The sequence below is a fragment of the Neodiprion lecontei genome, chromosome 4 (genome assembly GCF_021901455.1).
Source record: "Neodiprion lecontei isolate iyNeoLeco1 chromosome 4, iyNeoLeco1.1, whole genome shotgun sequence".
Lineage (NCBI taxonomy): Eukaryota > Metazoa > Arthropoda > Insecta > Hymenoptera > Diprionidae > Neodiprion > Neodiprion lecontei.
In genome coordinates this window covers 2,018,887-2,038,356 of record NC_060263.1, presented here as the reverse complement: position 1 = coordinate 2,038,356, position 19,470 = coordinate 2,018,887, and the positions used below count along the sequence as shown (strand labels likewise).

Sequence of the window (19,470 nt, the reverse complement as noted above, 5' to 3'; positions counted from 1 at the left end):
AGAAGCGTTAAAATATACGATAAAGGTGAGCGAGTCCCGCCGCGTTTGCGGCGGGGGGCTGTGTGAGTGAAAATTTGTCCTTCAAAGTTCGTTGGCCCCGGTTAAAGCCTCCGCGTATCTGGGCCGTTCCTATCGACCTATCAAACTCTTTATCATAATTCATGCCTTGCCGCTGGCTGGTGGCACAGCACACCAGAGCACACCGCGCTCACTCACGGCGGGTCCGACTTGCCGTATGACCGTGACAAGCGATTGCGGACCGGCTTAAAACCTCGCTGGTCGGTAGGTATGTGTTACATGTCCCCAAGAGACGTAGCGCACATTTACGTACGTACAGGTCTACCTACCTTTTGCATGTACTACTCGCGTACAGGGGTATGCTACCGCCGACGCCCCGTCCCATCCTCGAGGAGATGATCTACATCCACACTACGACGCGAACCGCACGGTAGCATCATCACCGACGATAGAACTAGAAGAGGAGGAGGAGGATCACCCCGCATAAATTTAGGACGTTCTATGAATAGAGGGGTTTGCGTTTGCGCTACGTGCACATGCCGTCGTGCCACTGGCTCTCCTCATCTCCTTTGGTTGGCCTGCACCAACGCACGCGATACACGGTACATCGTGTAAAACGAAACCGGGACTCGCGCAGCCTCTCCTCTCCTATTATTGTTACACTCGTCGTTGTCGTTTTCGTTGCCGTCTGCAGGACCTTCGACGATATTCCGCGGCGATATAGCGTAAACCATTGGATTTATATGATTTCTTGCACGTTTTCGCTTTTGCTTTTTGTCGACGATGGTTTCTATTTCCCGATATTTATCCATCGAAGGTAGAAAATTTGATCTCGTTATCGCAGCTTGTGGTCAAATGGTCGAAGGTAGGCGGTACCGTGCATGTTTGTAGGGAGGTGGGGTTGAAATTACGAATTTGGGAAGTTTCGAATACGCCAAATTACGAATTTTCTGCTGGCGAAACAGAGTAAAAAAATCAAACCTTGACGAAACACCGAAATTCCGAATGATCGAAAATTTCCAGTGTCTGTGAATTTCTGGCTTGGTGAAATTTTACCATCTGGATCTTTGTTTGTTTTGAATTTTCGATATTTTTACTCTCGGAATCCTGGTAATTCCAATTTTCGGTTTTTTCGATTTTCTACGCCCACTCGTCGAGTAAACTACGCTGTCCGAGCATATTTTAACTTTCGCAATTTTGCTCGATCGTAACTTGAATTTTCGGAACTTTGAGCCGTCGGTTTTCCGACCGTTCGAAACTTTGTTGTTTCTCCAAAGTTCGGTTTCTTGACTTCAAGTTTCGCCCCCCAAATAATTCGAAATTCGGCGCTGTCGAAACTTTTCAAAATCGGAACTTCAAACCCGCCCCATTTGCAGGAGGACATTATCGGTCTTGTCATGAAACGTTCCATCGGTACGCGACCATCTTTTTGCAATGTAATTTTTCCAAAAACCGTATTCACCTAAGATAATAGGCAGAATTCAGCAAGCACTGTACCGTATACTTTACGTCACCTCAATTCTGGCTTCTCCGAATGGGAGAAAGCTACGAATGAATTTTCGAAAATTCTAAAAACGAAAATGAAAACGGAGGCAAACTGAATCCTCGCATTGTTTTTCCTTCTCTTTCTCCCCCTTTCTTTCCTTCATTCTTCAGCTTCTCACAGCCGCAGATCGCCCGCTTTGGGAATCCACACCGTCACCTCACCGCACGTAGCGGCGTGTTGAGGTACGCACGTACTTACGTAAAAGTTTGGCGAGTACCTGGCAGGTAGGTAGGTTGGTAACCGAGTTCGCTCGTGACGTCAACGGACGGTCGAAGCGCCCTAGATCGAGGGAGGTCAATCCGCGCGGGGCCGACGGCCTGCCGAGGTCAACCCTCGCGCCGGTAGTCCTGGGCTTGCTTGTGTGCCTATGCACACCTAGGTACAACCGTACCGTCATCGTATGTTCCGTAGGGTCTACCTGGGTGTACGTAAGCGAGTACGTAACAAGACCCGCACCACTCTCGCAAGCTCGCAAATTTTACTCCGTGCTCTCTTAGCTCTGCGTGCAAATTGCAGCGTGCAGCGTGTCGGCTGGATTTTTCCCAGGACTCGTTTGTCGTAACTGTACGGACGCGAACGCGTTTATACGAGTCTCTTTCTCTTGTACGTGATTGGACATCTTTTATCCATGTACGGAAATATACCTGCAGTTACGCGCTCACAAGGGTGGAGTTCTTATTTCGTGGGGTGGCCAGTGGTTACTGGAAACGTCCGGAAATTTTGTAAGTCCTTGAAAAGTCCGGGAAACTGTCCTCGAATTTTTCTCCTCTCCTGGAAATATTCCATTTTTAATGTCCTTGAATTTTTTACACAGTTTTTTCTGGACACCATGTATTTTGGTAGGTGGCGGAATTTTTTTGCGCTCAACCCACAAAAGTAATCAACATGTACGTATGTGAAACAGATGTGGCTAAATCAGTGAATTTTTCCGATAACTCTAAACACGCCTCGCCAATTTTTATATGAAAAAATGTATACATTAAGAAAACTGTTTCTTAATTTAAAAATTTATATTGTAAAAGAAAAAATTCCTGTAGCTAATTGGTAGGAAATTTATTGCTCTGCAAGAAAGATCTGTTGTTGAATTTTCGGAAAATCTAATATTTATTCTATCTGAAACTGTCTTCACTTTTCTCTAATAACGTGATAAATTGTACATACGTACAAGTACGCGAATATATATATACATGTATGCACTTTCGGTTGTATACGTTCAGTTGAACATTGTGAATACGGAGATGTGAGAATTATTATTAACGCGTTTTTAAACGTTCTTTTGAAACTTTTGATAATCAAGTTTTAATTGCATCAGAAATGCATACTTATCGCCTATCTAATTGAAATTAATCTCCCAACGTGTTTGCTCAACGATGCGTGACCGTTGGCTGCACTACATTTGCGATAATATCACCGTACAACCTATGTATACCCTTTGTTCGTGCCTTGAAGTGATCGTCGATATTATGCACGTGAACACCGTCGAGCATTCACCGTTCGACGTTGAGCAACGCCAAGACTCAGGGATGCACGGGATGTACGATCGGGTTTAAGAATTGTCGAAACAAAAACATGATAAAACAATGAATTCGAAACTCTCGCTGAATCCATAATCTGATGAAATATCACCGAATCTCAACTTTGTTTACGTTTTATTCCGTATGATACGGAAAGTCGTTAATGAAGAAAATTAGTTATTCGTAATCGAAATCTGACAAACTATTTATACGTGGATGAATCTTTCGATGATGACGAAAATATTAGAACTATGTGATATCCCCGACGTTGTTGATAACACGGATGTTTACTGCTTTTGAAACTCAGTATTTTCAAGAAGAAGAAAAAACAAAACTTTCGTCACTACAGAAACTTGAAATTTGGATTCCACTTGATTACCCACGAGGTTGGAGTTAGCAACGGTACTTTAACGATCCACGTTTAGAAAAAATCGTTACCTCGATCCTTAATATTATATGAAATTCAGCTGCGGCTAATCGTAACAAAGAAAACGTGTTTCATATTTCTAAAAGTCAACAAAATTGTACAAAAACGATATTTACCATCACGTTTCGCTGTACAAACGTTACTAACTCGAACCTTGTCGATCACGTTCATTTGCAAGACTTTTCGAACAAATAATATCTGTTTTGTTCGGATGTTTTGTTTTTCCAAGTTCTTTCTTCGTTTTAAAAAACATTTTCGACGTCACTGGTAGTCGATACAATTTTCATCCCAGGAACGTGCGATCTACCAATGGTGCAATTCGTCCGTTCGATTTCCAAGACCAGGATACAGAGACCGAGAACTCCAATAAGTAACTGCACGCTCCGCGTTGGACAAAAATCCATCCGCTGTTACACGCTCTGATCTCATGGACGTTAGACACGGATTGTGCAGGTTTCGTTGCAGTTCGGCACCTGCGGTGTACTTTCCATATTAGCCAAGCGCTTACGTCGAGCGCCGATCGAGGCGCCGAAGGTGCATTAGGTACAACCTACCTACATGGACTCTACGAGCGTCCAATATCGCAGGGTGGGCGACGGATGCAGGCTGCATGGATTAAAGACCGAGGTGCGCCGATCGGCTTGAAACGCTGCAACGCGGCGTGGCAAAATAGAATTGTACAAGCGATTGTCGTTCGAAAGCTACCAACGCCTACGGACTCGATGTCAAAACCGCGCCCTCGCGATCAGCTTCCCCTTGTCAAACCGGAGACTCGCCATTTTTTACCCCTTGTTTTATCTCCTCCTCCTGCTGTTGCCGCCCTGCCGTTTTTCACTTTCGATGTATCAAACGATATACCCTGGTGAAAGTTGGGTACAACTATAACTTGACGGCGTACAACATTTATGCTACTGCTGTCATAGGTATGCATGCACACACACACACACGCACACACACACATATGTATATATAAACAACACCGCACTCCGCGTTACGTATGCGAATTGCGTGCGCAATACTCCCTGCATTACGGAATCCGTACGCAATCGTCGATCGATTTTTTATTTATTTTTTATTTTTATTTTTTTCTTCAAATACGTTACGTACACGTTACACTCTTCGAAATTTCGTCGGATTTGTTATTTGAAAGACGTATAGCTGTTGGACTTGTTTTTTTTTTTTTTTCAATTTCTCTCACAGTCTCGTTTCAATCTTGATTGCATTTCCTCCGATTTGAGATGCGGATGCTTTGCGTACAAAACACTAGTTCGTTGATACCGATTTTTTTTTTTTTTCAAGTTTTTTTTCCTATCTTTTTTTTCATACATGTTATACTAATAACGAAAAACGGTTCCGAATAAAATCGTTGTAGGAAATTGCGCGAAATATTAGCTCCGGGCAAGATAACACGTACCGTAGTTATTTGGTACGATAGAGGGCAAAAATATTTTACAACGTTCCAAGATTCGTTTATAACGCCCATCACGTTTGCAAAGCACTAGAAAATATTTGCGGTAGGTTAATATACACACAATATCAGAGAAGAATCAACGTTTTATTATACATATGTATATGTATGTATATGTATATATAATATGTATGGTATGTATATATATATATGTTCGCTTGGCTCACATCAAGGTTGCGTCGGAGTGAATTTTTATCGTAACACGAGATCCTCGCTTCTACAATTCTACGTACGCGTGAAACATGTGGTGTATTATTTGAAATACACATACGTACATACGTGTTATACACAGTATCTGCGCCGTGTCGTGTAATCAGCTGATGACGACCGACTAGAACTCCAGTTGCTGCTGCAACGTTGAACGAGGATGCGATGATCTTGTCAGTGTCGTCACGAAGCCATGTGCAGCCTGTGTCCCATTTAGTTTAATCTTTTCATCGTAGCAAAGCCTATACTTTACCGACAATTGCAGACGTTCTACAGGAGGCACGCATACGTGTGCATATGCACGTGTAATAGATTAGAGTAGAGCGGTTCATCGGAGTGCACTGCAGAGTGTCGATGATGCGCGTATCTGTATATACCTATCTGTGTATACCTATTAAAAACGGGGTAACGCGTGTTTCGTACGTGTACGTACAACGAGAAGCTGCAGCGCGGGCACACATTCACACAATATCGTCCTAGACGTATGTAATTAAATCTGTCAGCCTTGGGGAGAGTTTACCATTACAATCGGGATGTTAAATGATATACACTTGTACTTGTAACCTCGTGTAGCGCGATTCACGTACGTGTGCGTAAGGCACGTATGACCCGCTGATGAATTACGGGAACACGTTTAATAATATCTTATTGTTACATACCTATGACACATACGTATACGTGCGTACGAGTGAACGAGGGTGAAGGATGCCACATATCGTCTGTACTGTAAACTCGTTCGTCGTTTAATTTCTTGGATTTTTATGGATACCGATTAGCTCGTGTTATTTATACCAGAGCGCCGTGCGGTTGATTAATCGTTTCCTCGATTAATCGATTAATTGAGTTTTGACGATTAATCGATTTATCGCCGGTTTTCATTCATATACCGATTGATTCGCAGAATTGTTACGAGGCAATTTCTAACGTGAATCGGTTCTTCCGCTGAAGTCGGCCAGTCGTGAATGACGTACAAGTATAAACTGTTGTAAACACTGTCGGAAGAAGACGAAGAAGAAGAAGAAGAGTGGAATCATGGGAATACGTGCGTAACATCGGTCACGTCGCGTTATCGTACGAAATATTTTTTCAACAACGACGAGACCGACCAGACGGTGGTGCCGTTCGTGTCGGTGGGGATTTCTCGCAGCTAACTCAAGAGCCGACGTGCAACGGCACGAGCTGGAGTGCATTCCGCGTGGTGCAGGTCAGGATCTTGTTTTCTCGTCTCTCGACGCGCATCATCCCACGCGGTTACGCGGCGAACGACTCGCAATCATCCAGTCCGGTCGAGTATACGTGGCGCGCGTAAATACGTGCATACGTACGTGCATACGTGGACGGACGTAAACGTACGCACGGAATAACGACAAATTGAGAGATTAGACGAGAGAGAGAGAGAGAGAGAGAGAGAGAGAGATAGAGATGCTACGGTTCTTATCGCTCTCTTCGCGCTCAATGTTGTATACCTACTAGTTTTACACGTTAGGTACTCGGGATGGTCGAATTATACCTGCGTTGTGTTTTCTCTCTCTCTCTCTCTGTTTTATTAATTAATTTTCTTATTTCTTTTTATTTTTTTTTAATTCTTTTCGTTACACTCTACCACGTATACGCGATTCCGCAACGTGCTTGCTTTCGTTCATTGCGTACGGAAGAAGAAGCTTATCGTCGCTCTTGCTCTTCCAGATCATGCGTGTAGGAACACGCCTTCGGTATCCTCTCTCTAAGGTTTGTGCCGGGCTCGCGTACCTACCTTTGTTTTTTACGTCGAGAGATCTGGGACAAGGCAAGGCGAGGCAGAGCGATTCGATTCGAATAAATATCCCTTAACTTTATCAACCCTTCCCATTTCAATTTACCTCTATGTACGCGTGTACGTACACTGTAGGCGATAATTTAATTTTAATTTTTTTTTTTTTTTATTTTCTATCTTATGCATATTATTCATGTACGTACACGGGTTAAAGTGGGGGGAATGATCACGTGCGTCGAGGACATGTACGATGAACTATATGTATACAGGGTAAATTGCAAACTGAGGTTGAATTACTTTCAGCCTGTGAGACATGTATACACGCGTACACGGATGGATGGATGGAAAAAAATTTGTCCTCGGCGACCGCGTCAGTGTTAAGCGTAACGCGTATGTGTGTATACATCGCATATTACGCGATTACTCTAATACGCTAAATTCTAATCACTCCAAGACACGCGATATTATACGTAATGTTGTGTATAATTTACGTTGCACTGTCCGGTATATATATATATATTATATATGTGTGTGTGTATATTTAATCCGTTTTATTATGTGCGCGTATAATGCGCGTCGACAGAAAAATTACGTATCATTTTACGTATACAAATACTGCTTCGGAATACGTGGTTCTCAATTCAATAATACAATATATATGTTACGTTACGTTACATTATAATTATATCGCGTCGTAAAATTCTCGCTTAGGTAACATATATATATATATATACAGTAAACAGGTATATATAGGTAAAAAGTGCAGGAATTGAGGGCGTCACGATTTTTCCCGACTTCGAATCACCTGCCAATGGAAAAATAGAAAACAACAACCCGTGTTATCTTCAATTTGGAAACGCGTTCGATCACCGGCTGCTTTTCCTTTTTTTTTTTTTTTTTTTTCTTTCGGGAGGGGTTTCCTTCTCGAAAGTGACAACGGTACTGTGAATTTTGTATAGAAGAATTTTATATATATATATATATATTGTATAAACGTACGTTATACACGTAGATCGCAGATGTACAACGTTACACGTGAGACTTGACAGGCGCATGTAGGTACGGATGTACGTACGTACGTAGACACATATATCCAAGGAGCAATTCGTTTGCCGGTGTAGGTGGTTATATTTCGTACGACGAATTTACGTCATAGAGACTCTCGGTGGACGGAGGCAGCGCCCGGCGGCCGCCTGTCCCACTCAGGGGGCATTAACCCCGGGGCCGAGGCCACGCGAGTAGCTGGTTGCTGGTTGCTGGTTGCTGGTTTTGCTGCTGGTGAATACGCCGCCGACTACTCGCGGATCTCTCGGTATTGCGCGCACGCACGCACACGCACACACACGCACACACACCTTCGATATCACTCTCCGCAGTGCAGTTATGCGATATGCGTGTTTAGGTATAGCGAACGCGAGAGTCGAACATTCTCGAAGGCTTTTCGTACTAATACATATACGCGGTTGTTGTTGTTGTTGTTGTTGTTGTTGTCGTTGTCGTTGTTTTTGTTGCTGCTGCTGTTGGAACGCGCGCAACTGCAACGTCTGTATAATCCACGTGTCACGTGCATAATGTATGGATTCGATAAGTGAACGCCTAATCATGAATCACAATGCGAAATCGTGGAACTTGTACACGTTGTTTTTTCGTACACAGCAATTTGGGCGATTCGCGTTTTTTTTTTTTTATTTTATTTTTTTTATTCACTTTATTCTTACTCGATTCAAGGTTACCGCTCCTTATTACTCGGGATAAAATGTCATCGTCAATTTCGTACGTTTTGATTTAATTTAATTTAATATTAATTATGTTGCCTTTTGAAAATGGCGAGATTTTATCATCGGCATATGTCCGGTAATTTTTAACGGAATCGTTTTGTTCGGAGTAATTAAGTGTGCGGCTACCCGATTTAACGTTTTTTAAAATTCATCACACTTATCGATGCAATGTTGTAATTAACCTTTAGCTGGCACCTTGAGCTCGTTCGTGACCTAAGGGTTTTTTAATCGGGATTTTGGTAAGTTGAAAATTTTTGCCTCATTTTAAAATTTAGTACTACCTTAAAATTAAAAATTATCGCTGCAAGCTTTCTTATCTCGTAGATGACACTTGAAGAAAAGACCCGAAAAAAAAAAAAAAAACTTGAAGACAAAACATCAAATTGCTTCGGTGCACGACCCCAAGGTGCCAGCAATTTTGTATCAGATAAACATGTCAGTTGAAGGTTAAAAGAAAACTACCGCATTTAGAGGATTATAGGTTTATGAAAATTATAATTTCAGGTCTTTTTCAATCTAGGTACATGCAAACGAAAATAAAGTCATCAATTTCGGATCCGGTTTATTTTTCGTTTTTTCGCATTGGATAGTTGTGTGCGATAGTTGCCGAACTGCTGTGCATATACCGTAATATATATATAATATATATATATATATATGTGTGTGCATAGTTTTGTTATTACATAATTCAGTTGGACGGAATGTTTTTGAGCCAGTTACTTGCCAGTGGTGATTTGTTTTGACTTTTCCGATGCACCGAATTGCAATACGTATTATTTCTGTATAATACATGTATACACGTTGCGTTGAATGAGAGAAATCGTTAACTTACGACATTTTTCAGCTTCTTACATTGTATATGTGTATATAACGATCGTAGATATACATAGTTACAATATTACATGTTATAATTATGCAGGGATATGTTGCACAATTTTATACGTGCATGCATAATTTAATATTACACACTCTGGTATTATACACATAATGAGGCGCGAAATTATTTTTTAAAAACTATAATTCGTATTCGAAATAACCTTGTAGAAACGTATGAATTAGAAAAATTCGTTACCAATGAATATTGTGTCGATTGCAGTATTAAATTTAGAATGGCGATGTCAATGTAACGACGATGACGATGATGATCACCAATAATGAGAATGCATGAGATAATAAATACCGAGCAACTTGTGACTTTTTGTGGAAAATTTATCGTTTTTTTTTTATTCCACGCTCGCCATGTCGTTCCCGTTTTTCTTACGTTCTTTTTTCATATCCTGCAGCTTTAATTGTGGTCGACCCGAAAAGCCACTAGCGAGAGGATAATAGCCGGACAAATTTTAACGGCGATAAAAATCGTCACAAGCGTTCACTAACCCGAATTAGGTCTGATCCAGTTTTCAATATTAACGACTTTCCTCGGACGTTGAAATATAGGTTCTATGTGTCGCCCTCCCCCCCCCCCCCCCACACCCCGCTATTTAAAAAAAATCATCACTTTAATTATACGTTTTCGTTATCAGCATCAGTGATTCTATTCAACACGGGCTTTGAATTTTAACACGTGGATACATTACGCCTGTATGCGCGTAATTAGGTACACGTATGAGAAATATATTTGAAAATTTTTTGCACTGGGAATGAAAAAAAAAAAAAAATGCACACTGCAACTCGACTGTTACTCCGCGGTCTGTTAACTCGTATTATGGAGAGGCGAAATCGTCTCGAATTCGAAATTGTATCAGATTTTTTCAATCAGATACAATATTATACGAGTGACGACGAACAAACTTTCGACGTCGAGAGAGATCGAGTTTTGAAAAATCGACCGGCGGTTATGGAAACAACCTTTCTAGGTATAATATACGTGAATGTTCATCGATTCGGACATAATGAAAATTGAAATTCGAACACCGGCGAATTATTATACATACGCGACGCGTTAACGATACACTCCGATTATTTGTTAAACATACTTACAGAAATTGCGAAAATCTCATTACCTCACGGTCGACAATGAGCCGAATACCTCAAACGAATGTTTGCACTGCAGCATTCTCACAACAATTGAACGTCACACGTTGCATACGCTTTAAAAATATTCCGCATATTGTTGGTATTTTCTTTTCGTTACGACAATTTTGTTAGCAGTTATTCAAATCTGGGACAGTATGTGGGTCAGTGGAACTTTGCGTCTGCTACGCAATCGCGTATATTATGCATCCTATATCGTTGCACTTGTACCTACTTATACCTGCAACCATATCGCACGTAATACCTTGTATAATATCCGAGGTATACGGATAAATCGATCAATCTCAATTCTGGAAAACGGACGATTATTCTCGGAAGTCGGCGCTGAAAGTAATTGAAATAAAAAATAATTTACTATTTGTAAAAAGTTTCTTTTGGGTGAAATGAAAGATTCTGTGATGAAGATGAACGTTCTATGTTACGTGAAGGATCGCGCAGATTTGATTTTTCACTTTTTATCGCATTAATTTCGAATTTGTGAAGAAACGCGTTGTTGTAGCACTTTGATTATTGTTTCTTTCCTGACATTTGTGTATTCGACCCAAAGATCACGATCCGTAACACAACGATGCATCACAACCGGGAATCTTATTCTCCTAAATTAAAATTTCGTATTAAATTATAACTATTTTACGAGATTGAACTAATAATGAAAAAGTCGTCGGATAAAATTCTCAAACATCGACTGGAGACTTAATATTACAAGTCCAGGTCTTCTTAGCGACGTAAACTGATATTACGATTGATGCAAGCGATGAAAAAAATTGCTATTCAGGATACTACGTGAATTAAAAAAATGTAGGTATAAGAGTGAAAAATCAACTGATCGCGATCTTCCACTTATCGTTAACGTAAGACGCTGATCTTTTGGAAAACCGCTAATTATTTTCTACCGAAACACCCTAAACACACTTTAAATCCATCATGGCCGAGTAAACTATTTTTCAGCGCTTCGTCAATTATCGCAATTATCACTGTAACATCGTTCGTTTAATCGTAATTATCGAATCTTCAATTCTTTGCGAAAATTTCCCTCGATCGGATTACGATCGCTTTATGCAGCTTCCAAGTGCAGCGAAGACCTCCTTTAGTTCGACGAACAGATTTAGCGACGGCTTTAGGAGTGTCGTAATTTCCTTGACGGAATTACCGTAGCGTCGTTTAGCCGCTTATACTTGGAGGAGATAGAGAGCCTCCTCGTGCAGCGGCGTTGCCTAGAAAACGCGTAGGTGTGAAAATTCCTGTCACACAAAATTATACTCCTATATGCACCCGGATGATCGACGCGCGCCATTCGCGGTCAAATTTCCGATTGTTTTTCACAAAGGCATCGGTTTTGCTTCTTCGTTGTTTTCTTTTCTTTTTTGTTTTTTGTTTTTTCTTCATTTTAAATTAGGGGCATACCCGGGCTTACCTAACGCGGTTGGGCCGCACGTGTCGTCCGTTAATTGCACTTTTGTAATTAACTTATCGTTATAATATGCACGCGTGCATCGAGATCTATAACAACAAGGGTACGTATATAACGCATATACATCGCAATACTAATGAGATCTTTGCTCTCGTTCTTATTCCTAAATTTACGTATGTATATATAGTATATACGCATGTATGCACGTGTCAATAATATAATAACGTAAATGTTGTATATATTTTAAAAAACGATCATGGTTGATGGAATTGTGTTAATGGGTCAGGTGGTGAAGAAGCATACATGCACGAATGTTACACATGTGCAGTCTTGCACAAGCCCGAAACAAAAGGCTGGTAAACAATCAACAATAATAATGATGACGACGATTATCAACTTTATACTTTACAGTACACGTGTTGTGTATACGGTATATACATATATATATATATAATATGTGTATAAGCAATAATTACGCAAAAGTTTGAAAATATAACTAATGAAGATCGAAGATTGTATAATAAATTGTGTGTGTACAAATTGCTGAAATAATTGACGATCAAACAATACATTGGCAGACGGCAAGTAACATAATATATATTATACAACTCGAATGAATATCCTACAGCATAAAAATTGATATTACAATTGGACGTGATTTAGAATCCCCGCAATCTTTATTCAATTTAATTATCGTACGCTGCTTGCGGTATCGATTCTTGAAAATCTCAACACTAATACGTGAAATAGGTAAATGTTGCACGCATGTATAATAAATACACGTGTAAAACTTGTTCCATACGCTCGTGCACCGGGAGCTTTGTCGTAAGCACCAGGCACTGACTTATATTACTCTGCGCCCGGGTTGCCCAACCCTTTCGAGAAAGGAATGTTACAGCGCGAACTACCCGAGCAACTATCGGCGAGAATCGCCCGATGGCACGCGCATGTGCATGTATAATATCAATGCTCCTTGCCACTTTTCCTTCCGTCGGACGTTTAGCAGCGTTTAACTGCAGCGGACCGCGATTCGCTCCACTCTTACGTTATACAAACGTAAATTACGTATAACGTATATTGCACGCATCTACGGATACTAAAACGCGTATTATATTTATTACAGGTATGCAATCTAGGCACCGTTGAGAAACCGCGGCAACTCGCAAATTTTTCACCCAACGTGCCGCACCGCTGCAGTTATCTCGAATCGTCGCGAAAGATTGTTATTCCATTTTTTTTTTTTTTTTGTTTTTCAAAGAATTTTTCACTCACGATTAATTGCAATTAATTTAGCAACTTCGGCTTATCGTATTCAATTTATAACGTAGCGCGTACAAAATACGATGAGAAACGTGCTGGAGGACATTTTGTTCCTTTTTGTACAACGTTGTTATGTATTTATGGTTCACGATTTGTTTATTTTATGAACATGACAAATAAATTAATTATACTCTTCTCTCTCTTTCTCTCTCCGTATCGTTTGTTGGGAAAAGAGAAGATGTATATATTGGATCAGTCTGAACATGCATCGGCAGCATCTTCGAGATCCGGGAATAATCTTCCGTAAGTTTGATATCAACGACCCCTTAAGACCGATCCGTTATACCCAGCAAAGTGTGTCTGTAATACCACTTTCACTGCAGGCTCGTTTGCGCCGCAGGTGCGCGGCTGCAGGACGACTGAAAGGAGGATATTAATATATATATATATATATATAGGGTACGAGGACGGTACGGCCGAGGGGAAAAATCGTCGAATTGAGGAGAGAAGTCGCGGAAGATCGTTGAAGAGAAGAATGACGGGTGACGAAAAGGCGAAGAAAAAAGAATAAAAAAACAAAAAAAAATCGAGTATCAATCAGAAACGAATGATAAAAAAAAAAAAAAAAAGAAAAAGAAAAGGAACGAAGGAAAAGGGAAGCGCGACTCGCGCCGCGTGCGGCGCGGACAGTTCGCAATTCGTATCGAACGGCGCAGGCGCGAGAGTGCCGATATGCCGAGAGCGTGCGAGATCCCACTCGCGCCACGAACTGCACGCCATACACACACTGAACACTAAACCAGCGAACCGACGGACGTGTGCCGCGTATACCTTGTTGTTCTGTTTTTGTTTAAAAATACGAGGGACAACGGGGGAAGAAGAAAAAAAAAAAAGAGAGAAAAATAATAGTAATAATAGATATTTTTTTGAAACTCCGACGGTGTGTGACGTTCGACGTTTTAATCGCGGAACGGCAAAGTTTATTCGTGTGTCGCGGTTTGTATCTGGCTGATTTGAGAATTCCACTGCAATCCCGACGACCCTTGAAACTCGGGACATGTGACATCGGGAATATCGTGCCATTGACAAAAATATTACGAGAGTATATGTAGATCGTAAAGACGTTTTTTGTTTTTTTTTACCCACGCACCGACTGACCATGGTTAGAACGTGAACTTGTACCGCAATTCGTTGGTTCGATTCGTTTCGGAGATATCGGGGCGGTAAGGATAAACGAAGAGAAGGAGGATCAATTTGTGCCATATTTGTAATATATTAATGCAATCGTCGAAGGACGAGGTAGTGGGGATTAATCGGATATTATATAGTGCGTGATATGCAAGTTCCTCGGAACCGTTTAACTGGTCGGTTCGCGTTAGTCGTATTCTACAATAGCGATAAGGAAAGTACAGAGTGTTTAAACGATTGTACGGCAGGAAGGAAGGAAGAATAGAAGAGAGAATAGAAGATAAGAAAACGCAGAAGCGCCGGTATAATATTATACAAATCGGCGGTAAATGTTTGTTTGTTAATTGGTGGGTGATATGATAGAGGAATCCCGCGTCGAGGAGTGGTGTATTAGTCAATCGGGTCAGATGACGGTCCAGGACTTCAAGTCACGCGGCACTACAGCCGTCGACGAACAGCTTACGATCAGCAACGATATACTTTCCCCGAGCAAGGATCACCTGGAAAACGAGAAGACGTCGTCGTCCCCTTACGGCGCATCGAGCAACGGATCCGTTCCCGCATCCGCGGCTAACCAAGACAGCGAAAATCTCCTTGGACGCGTTTTGGCCGGTGAGTATAGAGACGTGAATTGAGCGAAAACATGCGTATGGAAGAAGAAGAAAAAAAAAAAATTGAAATAAAAATAAAAATCTCTCGAAACCTCCGAAAGGTTTATCCGAAACGTACGATTGATACGTAAATCGTCTGTCGCAGAAGACGGATAGAACAGAATAGAACAGATCATCCACAACGGGGTGTACCGAAAAACCGTCGTCGGCCCGGACCTACGCGTGGTTAGCCTCCCTCGGGGTGCCCGATCCGCGCATAGTTTCACTTTCCAACGGGGCATAATGTAGGTCGAGACGTCCCTCGCGAGGCTAGAGTTCGTTGCTCCCGCGGCCTTCCAACGCGCCGCCTGGCCGTAATTGTTTCTCTTTCTTCGACGTCTCTCTCGCTCTCTCTCCCTCTCTATCCCGGTCTCTATCTCTCCCCCTATCTCCGTCTATCTCGTTTCGGTTTCTCCCGACAGTCATCAGGCAGGCAGTCCGGTCCTCTCTCGTTTTCCTCCTCTTATTCACCCCCGCCTCGTCCGTCATCTCGGCGAACTTCTCGACGGCGAGCCGCCCTCGCGCCGCTCTGCCTAGAAGAGGAGAGAACGCGCGCACCGACACATTCGCACGTCTAGCACGCGTCGTACACGCACACGTACGTATCCAGTACGTTGTGTATCATGCACTCTAGCCTCGCGACGGGCGTTCCCTTCCACCGTTAGGGCAATCCTATTCGCTCGTACACGTCGCGGATTGGCCACCCCTGAAGTGGGTCGCGAGGGGCGGCATGGGGGGAGGCGGTGGACGTCGAGGTGGAGGGGAGGGCCTTGACGAGAGGCTAGTTCGTTCACCCTGCCTGTCCCGTAACTGGGGCAAGATGAAATTAACCGAGGTTTCCCTCCCCTCCGCCCCTCGCTCTCCCCGCTTCTCGTTCCCTCCCTCCTCGCCGCCCCCCGCCTCCCTGTTGCTCCGAACCTTCTCCCCCGACCCCCGCCGCCGCCGCGACCACCACCCCTTTCCCGTATCGTTACGTGCAAAAGCGGTTCTCCGGCTCGCGCGCACGCGCTGTAGGCGAATACTACGCTCGCTCACTCGCACACAACGACGCGACGAGGACCAGGTTCAACAAACTTGAAACGGGTCGCCTCCCCCTCCCACCCCCACAACCCCCGACCACTTCGCCGCTTCGCGATACTCCGAAGGTCACCATCACTAACACGGATAACAGCGCTCGGTCATCCCGTGGATCGTGCGCGCACACACAGGCACACGCGTATGGATACTTGCGCACACGTGCGTATCGGTATTATTGTACGGATATTATTTACGCATGTGTAACGCGGGGTGTGCGTTTTATAGGATGATCGGTGTGTCGTGTATCTGGCATATCCTGCTCCTTGAATTCCTGGTAGATAAATACCGTACGTACGTGTACGCGTTTAGTACGCTTATGACGCAAGCGACTCGCTTTTACATGCGTAATTTTATTTTTAATTTCTTTCTTTCCTTCTTGCTTGTCAGGCGATGTGTATCTATCTAGGTATCATTGATACAACGGCGCACGTTTTATCCGTATGTAGGTGTATTTTTTACGCCATATACCCCAAATCAACTTCAAATAATTCAAAGACAATTGCCGAATTTTTTCAGATACTTGTCGCAACTTGCAAGATAGTCCGGTTTCTGATCGAAGTTTCTTACGGATATAACACGGGGAAAACTTTTTTTTCTCGGTAGAAAATATTTTGTTGCAAGAGTAACAATGTTCAAAAACATCCCGTAACCCGGATCGTAGATCACCAATTTATTTTCCCCATTTATTCAGATCTGATTTTGTATTAAATTTTACCGCGTCGTCCGAAGTAAACGTATCGAATTCCCTCCCGTGTACCATCGTACACTAGATTTATAAGCCGAAAAATATGAATTCAAACGATCCTTACGAACAAATCTATTTCCGCCCAACATGTTACCCGGGGTTGCTTGAACAAGGGTAGAAAAAGATTCCACTCCTCTCTTTCCGTTGGAAATTATTTTTGGCACAAGAAACGAGAATCGGACAAATTGCTACGCTGCACGCCTGTATGCATGCACCTACGCGAAGGAGGCAAATAAATATCCGTGTGACACGCGTTACGCACTTACGTAAAGAGATACTGCAGCGGTGAAAGTGGGCGCTAACCGGACCGTGTCGCGATCACTCTCACCTTGTCTCTCCATTACGCGGCTATCCTCGACAGCAGGGGATCCCCTCTTTCTCGATTTCCTCTCGACGTATTATACTTTCTCCCTGGTCTCCTCCGACTACCTGTAGGTACGCGCAACCACATGCGTATATACGTATGTTTGTCACGGTAGCGCTTCTCTCTTATTCACTTTATTTCTTTCTTTCTTTCTTTACACGCACGTTCTTCTCCTCCCTGTTATCATCGTCATTATTATTGTTATTATTGTCATCATACTCCGCATCCACTTTTTTGTCCATGGTGTTGCAGCATCAGGTGTCGTTTACTTCTCCTCTCTCTATCTCTCTCTTTCTTCTCACCTGCAACACCTTGCTCCGGCAACCTAGTTTCCTTAATGCTTTTGTATAGAATACCAAGCGTGTATCATCATCCTCATCGGAAACACTGACCTGCCCTCTTCGCGTACAACGAGTTTCTTTCGGGACAGGTGTATATATATATATATATATATATAATGTAGAATTTTTGAGAGCATTACCTTTTCGTATCTTTCATTCGTTGTGTCTGTGCGCGCGCGCGCGTATGTGTGTGGATGATTTTTTTTTTTTTTACTTATGTTTTACCCACTTTCGATATGCATATGCTATTATATATTATATTATGCGTAGATATCGCTTTAAGTGATCGTTCCGAAAACAGTTTCGGTTTTGATGTCAAGTTTACTTTCCGTTTTTACTTTTTCTTTTACTTACGTTATGTTATTCTTAATTCGTTCGTATGTTTCGGCTCTTGGTCACTTTTTCATCATACGTTATAATCGCTTGCGCATGTACATATACATATAATGCGAATTACAAACACTCGAGATAAGATAAAAAAAACAAATTTTTCCTCCCTGACGTCTGTATATCGGTGAAAAAAAAAAAAAAAAAAAAGAAAACAAATGGAGACTCGATTTTCTCTTGCAAATTTCGCTGCCGATTACTTTTGGAATTCTGAGTTTACAGTGAGATTGTTTGTAAATAAAATTTTTGTCAACCGAGGTCGCGCGATTAATCATATCATAAAACCGACGATGATTTTAATTATCAACAATACGATTGACACAGCTCCGGTAGAAATAAATAACGAAAAGATGTTGTATTCTTCGAGCATGATCGCTTCGAAATTTCGATTCCCACAGGCATCGAAATATCTGTCGATAATTCCGATCGACTACTTTCGAAGATGCAGAAAAAACATAAAAAATAAAAAAAAAACGAGAAACTTATCGTTCGAGGTCTTCTACGAACAAGTGGAGAAAATCAGGCTTCAACGTACAGCCAAGGGCGGCGGATGGGTAAACATCCCTGACCAAGGCGAATATCGTATCTCGGGGTGTCGCAGGCTCTCTTTTTTGGCCGGGTACACACATAACAGGAACGTCGTCGGCCGTTGAGATCTTACGTCACGACGGCGACGACGACGGTTCATTTCGTGAAGCACCGTTCGACGTCGAAACGTGAATTGGTATTAGGTGGGGGGGATAAAAAAAGACAAACAGATAGAGAGAGAGAGAGAGAGAGAGAGAGAGAGAGAGCCCGCGCAGATATAGCGGTGAGTCGTCGTCGTCGTCGTCGTCGAGTTGTAGCTCTAGCTCTAGCTTCTAGCCAGCGCATAGCCGCAGCTGAAAAGTCCGCCTAGCGGAGTGTCGAAATCATTGGGTATTTTCTAATTGCGTGACGCCGGCGACGGCTGGCGAAGTCTCGGACTAGCCAACGCTAACCTCAAAACCGAGGCGCGGGCAATGCCCTAGACTCGCGGCGGGTGCCTGGTGACCTCGATCCCTGGGAGGGCGCCCCGGGCGAGGCTAGTTCGTCGACTCGGTTATTCTCCTCCTCCTCCTAGCCTCGCGAGGGGCCCTCCTACTCCCCCCCTCCGACGCCGACGCCGACGCCGACGCCGAGCCGTTGGCTTCTTCGTTGGTTACGTACGTAGAGCTCTCTGGGCTTGTAGGTTTAACTCTCCTTGACGGTTGTTATACACTTGACGATAAACCGCGGGGCGTTTGGACGGAACGAAGATTATAATATTGCTCCTCGTCGTCG

At 42.7% G+C, this 19,470-nt stretch overlaps 1 protein-coding gene across 3 annotated transcripts in view; it reads left to right on the top strand.

Moving 5' to 3' along the window:
* Positions 1 to 19,470, top strand: part of LOC107222400 (nuclear hormone receptor E75) — a 147,441-nt gene that overhangs the window by 62,108 nt on the left and 65,863 nt on the right. Inside the window, exon 1 of one of the 3 annotated variants that reach the window (XM_046738479.1) lies at positions 14,165 to 15,216. The exons of the other annotated variants lie outside the window; for them this stretch is intronic. Coding sequence (XP_046594435.1) covers positions 14,961 to 15,216 — 256 coding nt within the window. The 5' untranslated portion in view covers positions 14,165 to 14,960. Of the gene's footprint in view, positions 1 to 14,164; positions 15,217 to 19,470 lie in introns of those variants that run through there. 3 annotated transcript variants of the gene reach the window in all.